The sequence below is a fragment of the Morchella sextelata genome (genome assembly GCF_020137385.1).
Source record: "Morchella sextelata strain SCLS chromosome Unknown scls_3, whole genome shotgun sequence".
Classification (NCBI taxonomy): domain Eukaryota; kingdom Fungi; phylum Ascomycota; class Pezizomycetes; order Pezizales; family Morchellaceae; genus Morchella; species Morchella sextelata.
The window spans coordinates 1,892,107-1,907,209 of NW_025408618.1; the positions used below are offsets into that span (position 1 = coordinate 1,892,107).

Genomic DNA, 15,103 nt, shown 5'->3' on the forward strand with positions numbered 1-15,103 from the left:
AAAAGATATGTATCATCATTCATTGAATTGTATGCAAAGGCTTTGTTGTCTCTCCAATAAGGTGTTTTCGGTCTTATTTAATAGTTATACCGTGCACTTGCGCGATGTTCTTGAAATCAACCGGTTCGCAAATTGGACATCCAGTCCCAGGCGGTGGTCCGGAGCAACCCTTCATACATTCGCCAATAGTGTAAATACCGGAAAACTCGAATGCCGTCAATTGTGATGGTAATGGTCCTTTTATCCTAATTAGATTTTACGGTCTTTAGGAGACGGGCTTAATAATTACACATTTGTGACTTACTTTGCTGACGTGCAGGCGGATTAGGATCAGGGTCCTCGAGAAACCACGCAATATAGGAGTCCTTGGATGTAAGCACAACGTCACCAGATGTGGAAGCTAGACATGGCTGGAATATTAATCCTCTTTTTCATTTCAATGTATAGACGATTTCCTTTTGAATTTACCTTTTCTAAAACATGATGGTACTTCCACTATGTCAGACGGAATATCTCGAAGGCCCTTCTGAGTTTGATTTAAATTCTTCAGGGCCTCTCGATTCTTTGGAAGCTTGAGTGTAATAAGTTTGGACAATTCTACAGATGGATTTGTGTTAGTAAGTTTCTATTTGATGTAAAGTGGTATTTATAAAAGACTTGCTCGGTGTGTAATCAAGTGTTCTATCGACGTCTATGTCGAGAGGAGGAATCTCTGTGTGCTCATCCAAGATATTGACACAAGCGGAAGGAGGTAAGATAATAGTCTTCCCCAAATCCTCTATCACTGTAGCAGGATCGGATGTGTCATCTGGAGGGGGAGGAGGATTGATTATAGTGGAAGAGTAGTTGTAGAAGGGACTTGGAGTAATCATGACGGTCATGTATCTTCGACTCATAGCTGCTGATTCAGGCGTAAGTTCTGAGCGAAGGCCGCGCTGCACCAGTAAACTTGCTAGCTATCCCAGCGTAGGTGGTATTAGATGGGGCCGGCGGAGATGCGCAAGGTAGCTAGAAGCTAGAGGCTTGGATTATTGATGAAAAGGCATGCGTGTCGTCTACGAACCTCAGATGTTGAGGACTTGATTTAGGTGTGTTAATGGAGCCCCCCTAGTACTATAGCTAGCTAGGCGAACCTTGAATTCTTGGATCACACGTTCTCACGCGGAATAATTTATTGACTCTAGAATCCGTTGCTTGATTGATTGATTATTAATATTCGTATGCAGAACCCGTTACTTATTCCTTATAAGAAATACAAAACTGCGGGCTATAACGTTCAAATGAATTTAAGGCAACCTCATAATATTAATTAAACCAGATCTAACCCTTACAAAAGATGCACTAGAGTCTTGTTAAGGTCAGTCGATCCAGCGAAATATGAGCGTTGAATACAAGTATGTTAGTACAGTATATACTAATGTATGTACTGCTAGCTATAACATGCATACATACAAGTATGGTAAGACAATATTTGCAATCAAACCTCACGCCTTTATAAATTGATAAAACAATTTAAATCCTAATACACATATGCAGTAGCCAAACTCAAACTTTAGGGAACCAAAGAAGATATAAGAATGACCGACTCCAATATACCATATGGCTCTGTTTTTGCAAATTGGTTTATTGTATACTTCGGTATATACATACAATTGCAATGTCTACTAACAAACGAGATTGAGAGTTCAGCTGATCAGGTGTCAGAAGATGTTCGGTCTGTTCCGAAAGAAAATGCGTTTTATCGAACCGTTTCCGAGTGTTTTGATGAGGCCCGGGGCGGTGAGATATATTCAGACAGTGATCTGAATAAGAATTTGACACCCTATGATTAATTTAGAAAGAGATGGAATGATCTGGGAAGGCCCTCTACTCCTCCCAGGCTTTCTGGGATGTGCAAGCTGGCGAGTCGGGGAACCAGCGGAAAATCATGAGATAGGGTTATTGAAACTCTCCGGGTTATAAACTGGCTTTCAAATTCTGTAACTTTATTAAGTTACTACAAAGTACTAACTACTGCATCAATACAATGCATATACACTCTATCTTGTGTTCTACCGAGGTTCTATGGATACTAAACGCTATAATGTGGTGCCTTAGCGCGCGGAATACAGGTACAGCATCACCTCAAGGTGCTTCTAATTACTTCTGTAATTGGGGCCTGGGAAGATTTAGTATTTGCTCTCGGCCGGCCCTGTAAATATATTGCACACTCCTAAGAGTCTCAGTATTGATAACATATAATAATTTTTTTATTTCTGCTTAGATATAAGCCTCGCTAGCTCAATCGGTAGAGCGTGAGACTCTTAATCTCAAGGTTGCGGGTTCGACCCCCGCGTGGGGCTATATATTTTACCACTTTCTACGGGTAACAATTTGTTTTGTCATCGAAATCTGCTCAGCACAATCAGCCCATCGAGGAAAGGTTGACACGCCAAGCAGTGATGACCAATGCCTTTAACGTGGTGTTTGATCGGTTATTACTAGCGCCGATATATTAGAGCATTTTTACAACGGCACTTTTCAAAGTCAAAATTCGAAAACTTGGCAGGGACATCTTCAGGATTTGCGGCTCTTAATGCGGCTCTTCCTGCATGCACCGCGTGCGTCATAATAGCTCGGCGTATACCCGAGCTTCGACGTCATTAAAATGATTGTACCTCACTTCAATAATTCCATGGGTACTTAATCTTTACACGGCCCCACAGAGTTCAATTCGTTTAAAGGAGATACAGTAGCATCTTTTACGGTCCTTCTCTGTTTCCTTTTTTTTGGGGGCCGTAAGGCGTATATATCTATGACGCATGTCTTCGCGAATTTAATTTGGAAGATGGTGGCGTGTGCCTGAGCTTAGGCTATCGAGAGGCATTCTAGCAATATCATCAATATCGATCCACATCTACAAGTATCACACACTAAAATCGATAAGAGTATACACCACTAGTTATTGGATAAAATCGCGTGTCAAGCGGGTCAATTTTGCACCACCCATTGACGGTTCCAGTTAATCTCAATAATTTATATGGCGAGCCACAAATCGCCACAAGTCCTGAAAACACGGGAATTATGGGCACCGTTACTCGGTCATATGTCCAGCCAATCGCCTGTATGCTTGTACCGTAGCATCCGAGGTCAGCATCTCAGAAGCCTGCTTGACTGAAAGTATGAACTTCCCGTTTGGTTATTTGTAGGCGTCATCAGCCCATGGAAAGCATTCCCGAATTTATTAATAATCTTTACCATAAGATACATGTATCCTGGATATAAATGTGAGAGTGGCTTCGCTTTTTTGAAAACCAATCCATAACCTCTCTCATACATCTCCCCTCAACCATACTCTTCGATGCGTATCCGTACATTTTGTATTGCGGGCTACGGCCTCGTAGGCAGTCTCGTTACCGCCATTCCCCAGGGCACAGGAACCCAAGGAACTCAAGGAGGGATAGTTCTGGGAACCCAAGCAACAGAGGTAATCCAAGAAACCATGGGAGGAACTCCAGGCCCCTTGAGCACAGTAGGCGCCGGGCCTCTAAACTCACAAATCCCACCACTTCCCCAATATACGCAAGTAAGTGGTTCTCCAATGGCTACTGGGGGAAACATTGCGACCCCAATGGTTGCTGGAGCATCCGGTGCCTCGCCAGTATCCTCGGTCGACCCTCGAAGTGCTACTGGCACACCAGGAGTTATCCCACCTGGAAACCCTCCAGAGCCACACAACCCTTATCCCAACACCGGAAACCTTACCCAACCTGAGACTGCACCATATGTTCCTGCTGGTGGAATTAATACAAATGGCACTCCTCCTGTGTACCAGGCATTGTCAGATTTTGATTGGCAATCCATCAACTTGGCCCTCAACCAGGAGTGGATCGAACTGGATCTATTCCAGGAAGGACTACGCCGCTTCTCAGTAGCCGACTTTGAAGAAGCTGGATTAAATGCGGACGATAGATTTCTTATAGAATTTATGGCTGAACAAGAGATTGGACATGCCACCTTACTCTCGAATATCCTCGGCCCTCATGCGGCGAAAATGTGCACATACCAATATCCGTTCACCACCGTTAGGGAGTTTATTGATTTCTGCCAAAAACTAACCAGATGGGGAGAGAGCGGTGTGTACGGATTTATCGAGCATTTGGATTCCAGGGCGGCCGCACAAATGTTATTGCAGTCCATCACCACCGAGGCAAGACAGCAGATGATTTTCCGTCAGGTATATTCCCGTACCGTGTTCAAGATTATCTTCCGTTGCACTAACCCCTTAAATAGTTCCAAGGCCTCTTCCCCATGCCTGTGTGGTTCGAAGTAGGCATTACCCAGTCCATGTCCTGGACCTTACTATCTCCCCATATTAAATCTTGCCCCGCCGAGAACCCTCACCTCGTCTGGCAAAATTTCCCTACTCTTCACGTCACCAACAATCCCAATGGAACCGATCTCGCCTATGGCGCTGCAATTACTCATAACCGTACCAGCCTATCATATCCCGGCAGAGAAGTGACTTTCCGCTATGAATCACCGGGGCAAGTCACAGGCTATAACAATAGTTATATCACCAATACAACCGCTACAGGGCCTGCTAAGTTCGCCATGTGGACTAGTCAGCTTAACACAACATACACTCCGTTGTATGATTCTGGGTATGCAGGGGATGGAACTGTCAAGGCAGCCCAGCCGGATGGAACTCTATTCAGTAATCTGAACCCGACACTGAATGGGACGATCTTTGTTGCGTTGGTAGATGAGGATCTTTATGTCACTCCGCATAACTACAGCTTAGTGAATTCTCATATTGTTGCTGGGCCGGCAATTTATCAGGCCGGTTAAAATTGTATGTACTGGGGGAAGAAAATCGGGAAGTTGTGACGAGATTGTTAGTTGATAAGAATAAGAATATGTATGGGAGGAATGATATGAGCGAACTTGAGATCAGTTCCCGGGCTTCATTGAATTCCGTACTCTTAATTTGGTAACAGTGATTTTAATTGAGAGCAATTTGGACGTTGCAGTTTTCTAGTTAACAAGCTGCTAGCTGTCCTGATATGTCCTGCGCGATCTGCCTCCTGGGAGAAAGAATAATCCTATTTGATATTTTTTATTAATAGATCTGTCTAAACAGAAGCCTCAGTGTAGGCAAGTCAATTTATCTCTTTGGTACGATAATTTGGAGAAAGGCTTACCGTTCGAGAGGGACCTGATGTGGTCTATCAGCATTAGATGTTGATGCTAAACACTTGGCACTTGGCAAATATGGCGAGTGATAAACTGTGACGACGATCAACAAAGCCAAATCTTTTCTTAAAGTTTTAGTAACCCCCTCGCTAGCAGCCAGAGGAGCAACCAAAAAAAAGAGAGAAGAGGTAGGGTACACGATCCCAGAGATATGCCCCGTATGGCATATCCCATCAACAAGCCCGCAAGAGCAAATTGCCGGGATCGAGTACCCTAACATTAGCGGACTAAAGAGGGGAAAAGAAGGGCAAACAAAAGAAAAACTAAAAGTTACCTCCCTACGGAGAATATACCAGCTCCACCCCGATTACCGGTGCGGGTGTAGGACAGGGCTTGCCTGTGTCGGAATATTTGGCCCACGCACTCGGGAACCGACCCCTGCGGGGACCACACCCTTGCGATTGGCAGACTTTTAAGGTGGGTCCCCTTTATGCCGGACACCCTGCCTACACCGGAGCGTGCACCGGAGCTGTGTGGGAGCCACCCAAGCCTCATTCCTTATAAAGGAGAGGCGAAAAAACTAGAGTTACAGTCAGAACGAGGGCCCAGTAGAAGAAAGATCAAGAGAAGAATGGAATGAGGTAGGAATTTTGTTACACATACAAGCGTCCCTGACGATGAGGGTGGGCTACAGCGAGTAGCAATTCCGAGATACGAGCTCGGCGTTGAGACACGAGCTCAACGTCGAGATACAGGCTCGACTTCGAGACACGAGCTCGATCCGAGACACGAGCTCGGAGTTGAGACACGAGCTCAACGTCGAGACACGAGCTCGATCCGAGACACGAGCTCGATCCGAGACACGAGCTCGGCATCGAGACACGAGCTCGATGGTTATAAGAAAAGCCGGTAACACGGGCCCAGCGGAAAAAAAACACCTAGAGATTACAGTCAAAATGGGAGCCCGGTTAGAGGGAAGGTAAAGATCGAGATGGAAAGATTTAGATGTTTCTCGTACGTACTTTTGAATTGAGTTGAATGATATCCGATGACTCGTGTCATATGAGGGAGGATTTTTTTGTCGATGTTCTCGATGTTGCCGATGTTGTCGATGTTGTTTTATGGCGTGGTGTTGTTGGTGTTGATGGGTTGATGGTTTTGATGGTTTTGATGGTTTTGAAGGTGTTGAAGGTGTTGTTGGTGTAGGGTGAAATTGGGAGGTGTCATTAGCTCCTTATGCTGAGCCTAGAAAATGGGAAGTTTGCGCACAATGGAGTGCGGCCCATTCTATGCAACCGCAACGACGCGCATTGACGATGTCACCTAACAAATCAAAATATATTTTAGTATTCAATTAATATGTACCTCAGGTACACATTAATCAATCAATCAACCAATCAATCAACCCCCAAATTCCCGTGTCCCCCACCCCCGGTATACCCATCTTGCCGGTCGGGCTAGGTTTAAATTTTGGAAGTTTTCCCCAGTCGCTTGCCCAAATTATGAGGACAGCGGTGATCCCTTGAACGTCGTCATAACCTCACGGTTGTGTGCGAGTGTGAGAGATTATTATTATTATTGATCAACCCGAAGTACACAAAATTGGGCGAGTGATATTCTCTGAGTCCTTCCCACACCGTTATACCCAATTTATCTAGATTTGTCCACATCTCGGAAAGTTTCCACTCAATGCTGATCATGAATAAATAGCAAGAAACAGTAGCACCTTCACATACGTAGATAGAAAACTAATTAGATCTCGCTGGGGGGCTGGTAAGTCTAGATAAGGCGACTTCTCTGCGATGTGAGAAAATCTCAAGGTATACATAGTTTGTTTTATATTAGATTTCCCTTTCAAAAAGGAGACGGGAGAAATTGAAGATTTGTGTCATGTAGTTTGGATCGATTTTTGAAATCCCAGTTCCTGTCGTATTTGAATACGAAGTAGCACATATCGTAACGTGTTTTGTCGAGTGATAATTCATGACTTCATTTTCGTGCATTCACTCATTAGAGGCAAACCGCTCGATACACGCATTTCATATCTTGAAAATACTTGGCGAAAATTTGCTGTTAGTATATCGTGTAGAGCAGTGAAAAGCTGAAGGGATATGAGCCTAGGAACGTGACTAGCCCTCGCGTTACGTAGACAATCAAGTAGAAGTCAACCGGTTATTCTTCTTCGCTACCAAAGATTGAGCGATGATCATCGATCCTATCCCAAATCTATCTATGTATTTAAATATTCTTTTACCTCCACGCAGCGGAGGAAGGAGCTTAGAACAAACGAAGAAGATATAGGCGGGACGTGCCTGTCATAAGTGCAGACTTTAACCGGCCCGAATTCTTCTGGAACCAATCAATTTAAAAATTCATGTAAACGCATGGGGGAATTCCGGATTCCTGTACTGATTGGGTACGTACTAGGGCCCGGGTTACCAGTTCCTATAACTCACAGATGCTGTTTGTCGATCGATCATATATCCGAGTGTCAGGTACATATCAGAAAACCGGTTTAGGATTTTCGAGGCAGCTCCTTTATGAAGGTACTCTCTTGAATAAATCTCTTCGTAGTCGAAAGCCTTGATGATCATTTTACCCCACTTTTGTGTATCATTAATTCTTTTCTCAGGACATGGACACGCACTGTGGCCTGTGGTGTGAATCAAATAGCCCTGTACAAAAAAAGACAGACCAGGTGGTATAGCCACACTTCGAGAAATTTATATGCAGAACACCGCTCAAAGTACATGTAGTCTTGGCCCGGTATTCACTGTGATATCTTACCTTTATTCCATTCCATCAAACTCACATGCATGTAGTGCGCATATATGTGTACATGGTTAAATCTATTGCTCTAGTACCTGGGTGCTAATACAAGGAGTAGGTGGCTACATGTACTTGTGCTGTTCTCTATAGACTCTTCCTCTTTTCTAATAAAGCCAGGCTATGTCTTCGCCGACCCTCGCCCCGACGCCTTGGTCATGAAGTCAAGTGAGTAGAGTCAGACAATGCTTCTATCGCTCGAACACCAACAGCCTTGCATTATAAAGAGGTGGCTTCTATAGATATAAGGTAGGGGGCGGCTTGAAGGCTGTAATTTCATAAATGAGGAGGAGAGTAGTATAGTTCTAGGTACGTGACTACTGCGTCTACGATATTCCGCATTTAACACCGGACCCCCATCTTTCTCTACATTGTAAACGAGAACAAAACCACATTTCTATGTAAAAAGACGTTAAGAAGAAGGAAAGTTCATACATACATGTATACAGGTCTACTGTCGGATTCTTCCTGGGTTCTAGCAACACAGCCCGTATTAAAACTAGGTAGAATTTTGTTGATTTATTTCTTTTTTTTTCTTTTCTTTCTTTCTTTCTTTCGTTTCTTTCTCTTTCTTTCTTTCTTTCTTTCTTTCTTTTTTTTTTTTGGGGGGGGCGGGGGCTATAACCAGTTCCTGTATGTCCGTTGGCAGCGCGGTGCCGGGGTCCAGAGTGGATGGATACGTTCGCACTGAAAGAGTACGGGAAGAACGTCAGGGCCAGGAGCCTAGGAACGGGATCGCAGAGGGTTCTCAGTGTCCCGAATCATGAAGTACCACACGCATGATCCTTGTCACCCCCACAAGTTCAGTAAGGCGTAAGAATGCTTGCCATAAGTGACCCCACAAAGAACCACCCTCCTTCATGTCCACCCCTAGCCCTTACCGTTGACAGGGACAAGGATTAGCACGTCTCGGCTAAATCTAACTGTTCTCACACCAGGTTTCTCTCCAACATCAACAACATGCTCATCTATTTCTCTAAAAGTAGAAGTGGATATTGCTGCGCGACAGAACCCCGCAAAAAATAAAGTAAATGATGGAAGAAATACAATATTTACCCGGAATACTAGCTTAAGAGATTGATGAGATAAAGACAGGGTGCTCCGTTTTCCGGTAGGTGAATTCATGAAGTAGTTGATATCTTGAGTACATGAAATCTAATAGTTCACTGACTCATGGGGAGGGGGAGGATCACATACAGCTCGATAACTATAATTAATTACAGCTAAAATAGAAACCATTGAAAGGCCTCTCAGATTACACCTGCCAGGTATCTCTAGCTAGTGTTAAAACATGTTCATTATTCTTATCTTCAGTGGAATAAAATACATCGGTATCACCGAACCCTCCATGAGGTATCGCTTGACGAATACCGAACAGAAGCCTGTGGGAAGAACTTTATCCTAAATTCATCTTGGAAGCTGCCCTGGAGTTTCTCGGTAAATTGAATATTTCAGCGGATCATCTCCTTATCTGACGCCTTTTCCCCAGATCTCTTCCCCCCGCATTATTACCGGCATTCCCCCATGATCCCCGCCCTATATCGGATCAGTGTCCCTTTTGGCTTTTTAACCAGATTTTTCTCTTAGATATGCGGTTGGGATTGAAACCAGGTCCACAACGTTTGCCGCCATTTACAATTATCGTCCCTGTTAGCTTCAACAGCATGCATGTAGTGGATGCAGTGTTTTTTCTCTTCGCAAAACCAAACCAGGAAGTCAATCTCACCCAATACAATACTCGCTTCAACGATACTCCGAGAGATTCTCCGAAGCGCGCTCTACAGACCGGTACCTATACCGAGGGAAAATCGAATAACGGTTAAACTCGGCAGCAGGGACATAATGGCGCGTGTGAGGCCATGATCAATCAAGATCAACAGACATCGTCGTCATCCAAGGAAGGATGGAATTTAACAGCATGGCGGCTGATTTGTACATAAAGTACATAAAGTGAATATATAGAGTTACTTGATATTGGTTTCCCTGGGCTTTCTTCTATATAAGGTGACTACTTTCTCCTCGGAAGAAAGTTAAACAGCCAACAGCTTTCGCTGCAAATTCGACTTTACAGTGTGGTCGAGATGAAGGGCCTTCTAGGAATTGGTGCTCTTTTGAGCTTCTCGTTGACGACTGCTGCTGCTGCCACTAACAGAACAAGCTATGCGGTTGACTTGAAGATTACCACTAAGTCCGGTTCCAGGAACAAGACTGCGCCGTACTTACACGGGCTGTTCTTTGAGGATATCAATGTGAGCTCCTCCTAACTTCTGTTTTCTTACGAGTTAGACTAACAAAGAAATTTAGCACTCTGGAGATGGTGGACTCTATGCCGAATTGATTAGAAACCGAGCCTTCCAAGGTAAACTCTCTTGACCCTACCCACACTAAATTTCACGAATACTTACGACCACAGGCTCCGATGTCACCTTTGGCAGCATCCCCAATATGCGCGGTGCTAGAATCGTCGAGTCAGAGAACCCTGTGTGTGCATGGGCACCGACTCTCACTGCCTGGAAGTCAATTGGAGGCGCAATGCTTTCTCTTGACGTCCTAAACCCATTGTCTGATGCCCTCACGACCGTCATGCGTGTTGATATCCCACAAAACGCGACTGGCGAAGTCGGGTTCTACAATGAGGGATGGTGGGGAATGGATGTGAGACCGTAAGCCTTGGGAAGATACTCAACCTTGGAGTGAATTAAACTAATTCTTAAAATAGGCAAGCTTATAATGCATCGTTTTACATCAAACCCAATGGCGCGCTTTATGCAAAGAACGTTACTGGGATTAAGGTCTCATTGCGCTCTGATCTTACAGACGATGTCTGGGTTGAGAACGCTATCACTTTCGAAGGAGACCTTAGCACCCACAACTATACGAAGTTCGAGACTATCCTCAGGCCTGAAGTCTGGGCTCCCAACAGTAACAACACTTTTGCGATCACCTTTGACGCTGCCGAGGCAGCCGGCCAGGCATTCTACTTCGATCTTATTTCCCTATTTCCACCCACCTACAAGGACCGCCCCAACGGTCTCCGAAAGGATCTCGCTGAGCACCTCCACAACCTTGCTCCCAAGTTCCTTCGATTTCCTGGAGGAAACAACTTGGAAGGTCTCAGCATTGCCACCAGATGGCAATGGAAGAAGAACATCGGCCCCATTATTGATCGTCCCGGAAGACCTGCTGACTGGAGGTACTATAACACCGACGGCATGGGATATCTCGAGTTTCTCGAATGGTGTGAGGATCTAGAGATTGAGCCGTTATTGACTGTATATGCGGGATATTCGCTTGATGAGGCAGACGTGCACCCGGCAAATACTGTCCCGGAGGATGAGCTGGATTTCTATATTCAGGAAGCGGTCGATCAGATTGAGTACGCAACTGGAAGTGTTGATACGACTTGGGGAGCGCTGAGAGCCAAGCATGGGCACCCAGAGCCGTTCGTGATCAAGTAAGTTTTCTAGAGAGCGTGGTATCTTGATTCGGGAGTGCTGACTGGATTGCAATAGATTCGTGGAGATTGGAAACGAGGACTGGTTCAGTGACTCTTACTACTGGCGTTATCCGAGGTTCTTGGAGGCTCTACAGCGGGCCTATCCTAACATCACGTAAGTGTCTAAAAACAATCACCCCCAAAAAAGTAATGATCATTGATGGGATTTTAGTTATATTGCATCTCAGGCAACTGAAGCATCTCCGTCGGGCGTCAACACCAGCAGTAAGTCCTCTCAAATCTTAGCCTACTTAGCATCCAATCTTAACTTTCTCCAGTTGCCCCTGGCGGAATGTGGGATCTTCACCACTACGAGACCCCTCAATTCTTCAAGGACCGTTTCAACTTCTTTGATAACTGGCAAACCGTCGCCGGCTACCCTGGTGTCCAAATATGTTAGTCTTTTCTCTGTCCCCGATAATAATTAGCTCCTAACCCTTTTAGTCGTGGGTGAATACTCCGTTCTCTCCCGGGATCGTGCCGGCGGTGTCGACTGGGCCCATGGTGAGGGTCGTTTTGTCTACCCTACCATGGTAGCCGCCATCGGTGAAGCCATTTTTGCTCTTGCCATGGAGCGTAACCCAGACGTTGCAACTCTCAGCTCCTACGCACCGCTATTCCAGAACTTCAACTCCTATCAGTGGACCCCTGACTTCATCGGCTTCTCAGCGGACCCGAACCAGACAGTCCTCTCCACATCTTACTACCAGCAACAAATGTTCTCTCACTTCAAGGGCGAGGAGACGCTTCCCATCACCAACACCAAGGGTGACTTCAACCCATTGTGGTGGCATGCATCCACAGAGAATAATAGGGTATTTGTCAAGCTTGTTAACGCTGCTGAGTATGAGGTGCCCGTGAGCTTTGATGTAGACTTCAAGGTAAAGAGTGTCAATGGCACGATTTTAAGGCACGATGATGAGTATGGCTTCAACTTTATCGGTAATGCGACGGCAATTTCACCGGTCAAGTTTACCTTGGATAATGGAAAGAACGGTACGGCCATCAAGGCGGGCGGGAATGGATCGACTGTCAAATGGAACGTCCCGAGCTTGTCGGTGACGGTTTTGGAGTTGAACTAAGGGTTCAAGAAGAAGATCTTTGTATAGTTTTTGGAAAAAGAAGATGTAAATGGCATTGTAGTTATGAAAATGAATATGATCATGGATTGATGAAGCTGTTGTGTCTGCGCCGGGTTAGAGGTTGGAGGTATTGCAACGTTGGAGGTTGTGAAAACCATACATGACTGATAAACTGTGAACAGCAACCAGCGTCGCGTCTCACGAGTCACGGCACGACATCTCAAGTGAAATAAATAAAGTGACGTTCTCGATCCCCGTTTCGATGACCATTTACAGAAATCTACCTTGAGATCAATCATCATTCCCCAGATTCCTGCCCACTGACGTCATAGACACACCAATGACCTCACCGCACTATAAACCGTACCGTTCCGCCCAATGCAATCAATATAAAAACTCCCCAAAAACCCAATGCAAATGCCGAAAGAACAAACTCCAAAGAAAACAAAAGAAACATCATAAGCAAAGACCTGTAACCCAAAACCCATTTTTTTTTTTACACAACACATATCGTCAAACAAAATCGTATTATACACTATGAGCGGAACCAACCACAACCGAGGAGAGAACCCTTCACAACTCAGTGGACATCTCCAGTATGTCAAGGGAGCCGCCTCAGTAATTCTTTTTCTTTTCTTTCTTTTCTATTGGTTTTGTTATTAACTGATAATCTTTCAACCAGGAAATGATCGGCAATACACTTGACTCCGCGTCCTGGAAGGACTCTGGTCGCCAGGATAAGGAGGCAGCGATCGGCCAGATGAGGGCCGCAAAGCAGCAGGGCGACGAGGAGATGGATTACAGTGCGAGAAAGGCCTCGTCACTGAGTACGGAGGGGAAGTTGCAGAATACTGTGGGGGGATTGACGGGGTGTGGTGGTATGCAGGAGAGAGGGAGCGAGAAGGAGAAGGTCGCGGAGCAGAAGACGACAGAGGGATGGTAGGGTTTTAAGTCTGGCTGCATAATACTGTATGGGTACATGTATTAGTCATTGTAAGATATTGGAAGGACCGTTTGCTTGCTATCGTACCTTGAGAAGCTTTTTCCCGATAGCCAGTTTTTGGTTGTAGTGGTTGTGGTTGTATTTGGTTGTTGCGATTTCCAGAATGCAGTATCGTTTTCATTATCGTTGACATTAAAAATTCCGATAACGCAAATCAATTGCTCGGATACAGTTCGTGAAAGTCCCTTGACCTCGGTCTTTCTGGGACATGCCCATTAAGCGATAACTCCGATGAACTTCTGGTCGACGATGCCTGCGACGACGCATTATCCACCGAAACTGTCTCTTGCCTCCATTTTGAAACTGCGACGGGACATGTTAGCCCACCATACTCCTTGTGTTTCAGCTTTCTAACAGCTCTTGGCTTACCTTCAACAATGGGTGATTCATCATCACTCTCATAAGTTCTCTCGGGTGGAGGGGTTCCCGGCCGCTGTCGCTGGGCTTCTAGATCTTCGACTTTTTCGTTTGTGGAGGAGGAGGAGACGCTGGGTTTGTAGTTGTCCTTGCCGCGCCATGACCTGATCCAGTAGTAGAGCATGAAGCCACAACCCACGAAAAAGGCTGTTATGAGGAGGGAAGCGATCACTACTGTGGCAACGAAGGACTTGTTTTGCGAAGGGTGGCCGACAGTCCACTCGTCTGAATCTGTTATGGCTGACATCTTATTGTTATTTGGTAGAGAAGGTAAGGAATATAAATTTATTAATGAAAGTGCGTAAAGGAAAAAGTAATAGTAACCAGTACTATGAAGAAAGTATTTAATATGCTGATTGACGAGATTGCGTGCTTGATTGCTCTATGGGTGGAGAAAGCTCGACCCATTATAAAGAATTGAATTCCATCTTTGGCGCCCTCAGCTTTCAAGATGCCAATAACAAAGAGCAATACCAAACAGTAGTGCGATGCATCGTGTCCCCTTCTCCTGTCTCCATTGTCGCTGCCCTCCATGAACGCAAAATCTATAGTAGGCAGAAGCTATTGTTCCCGCGTTTCAGAAGCACCTGTCAACGAGTTTTGTCCCTTTTTGTCCCTGGACTAGTAGACTCTGTCTCAATTGGGATATACTATTTATAGTAACAGCCAATCAGCGCTCAGAACAGAGGCTACTAATGAGGCTCCCAAGCCTTCCCAAAGTTGGTACCCGCGAGATCGTGGTGTACCAATTTTATCGTCCCAGTGACAGAGAACCCGCCAGCGTCTTGGTTTTCTTCCCTTTCTTTTCCGTTCCCGTTCCCGCTCCCTTTGAATTCTTGTGGCGCTTAAGAATCCTGGCAGCAAATCCGTCAACATAAAAAAAATAGAAACTCCTCCCGGATTCCGGGACGGGCGTGCTCTGAGACCCTTCTTCTTCTTCAGCCCTGGGGTTACTGGATTTAGATGTCGCAAGCGCCGGACGAATCTGATTTTTAACCCGTCGTTTGAAGATAGGGCTGATCTACGCCTGGAAAGACGTGATGACATCATTGCGTGATTGAGATTTGTATCTATTCTGACTTTTGGCCCTTTTGTACCCTCCTC

General features: G+C 45.2%; 5 protein-coding genes across 5 annotated transcripts; 3 read left to right on the forward strand and 2 right to left on the reverse strand.

Annotated features, from left to right (window-relative positions):
* Positions 1 to 73: 73 nt before the first annotated feature.
* H6S33_009323 (uncharacterized protein) lies at positions 74 to 896 on the reverse strand (the record flags this gene model as incomplete). Its single annotated transcript, XM_044840705.1, has 4 exons — positions 74 to 237; positions 305 to 400; positions 469 to 597; positions 662 to 896. 4 exons carry the CDS (start codon positions 894 to 896, stop codon positions 74 to 76), a joined length of 624 nt encoding a protein of 207 aa, XP_044698138.1.
* Positions 897 to 3,580: 2,684 nt separating this feature from the next.
* Positions 3,581 to 4,830, forward strand: H6S33_009324 (uncharacterized protein; the record flags this gene model as incomplete). The annotated part of the gene is made up of 2 exons (XM_044840706.1): positions 3,581 to 4,216; positions 4,273 to 4,830. 2 exons carry the CDS (start codon positions 3,581 to 3,583, stop codon positions 4,828 to 4,830), a joined length of 1,194 nt encoding a protein of 397 aa, XP_044698139.1.
* Positions 4,831 to 10,082: 5,252 nt separating this feature from the next.
* Positions 10,083 to 12,579, forward strand: H6S33_009325 (uncharacterized protein; the record flags this gene model as incomplete). Its single annotated transcript, XM_044840707.1, has 8 exons — positions 10,083 to 10,250; positions 10,306 to 10,360; positions 10,415 to 10,664; positions 10,721 to 11,455; positions 11,514 to 11,612; positions 11,670 to 11,722; positions 11,776 to 11,892; positions 11,942 to 12,579. The coding sequence occupies 8 exons, from the start codon at positions 10,083 to 10,085 to the stop codon at positions 12,577 to 12,579; spliced, it is 2,115 nt and encodes a 704-aa protein (XP_044698140.1).
* Positions 12,580 to 13,116: 537 nt separating this feature from the next.
* On the forward strand, positions 13,117 to 13,522 carry H6S33_009326 (uncharacterized protein; the record flags this gene model as incomplete). Its single annotated transcript, XM_044840709.1, has 2 exons — positions 13,117 to 13,197; positions 13,262 to 13,522. The coding sequence occupies 2 exons, from the start codon at positions 13,117 to 13,119 to the stop codon at positions 13,520 to 13,522; spliced, it is 342 nt and encodes a 113-aa protein (XP_044698141.1).
* A 214-nt stretch (positions 13,523 to 13,736) lies between these two features.
* H6S33_009327 (uncharacterized protein) lies at positions 13,737 to 14,246 on the reverse strand (the record flags this gene model as incomplete). Its single annotated transcript, XM_044840710.1, has 2 exons — positions 13,737 to 13,885; positions 13,952 to 14,246. 2 exons carry the CDS (start codon positions 14,244 to 14,246, stop codon positions 13,737 to 13,739), a joined length of 444 nt encoding a protein of 147 aa, XP_044698142.1.
* Positions 14,247 to 15,103: the final 857 nt, after the last annotated feature.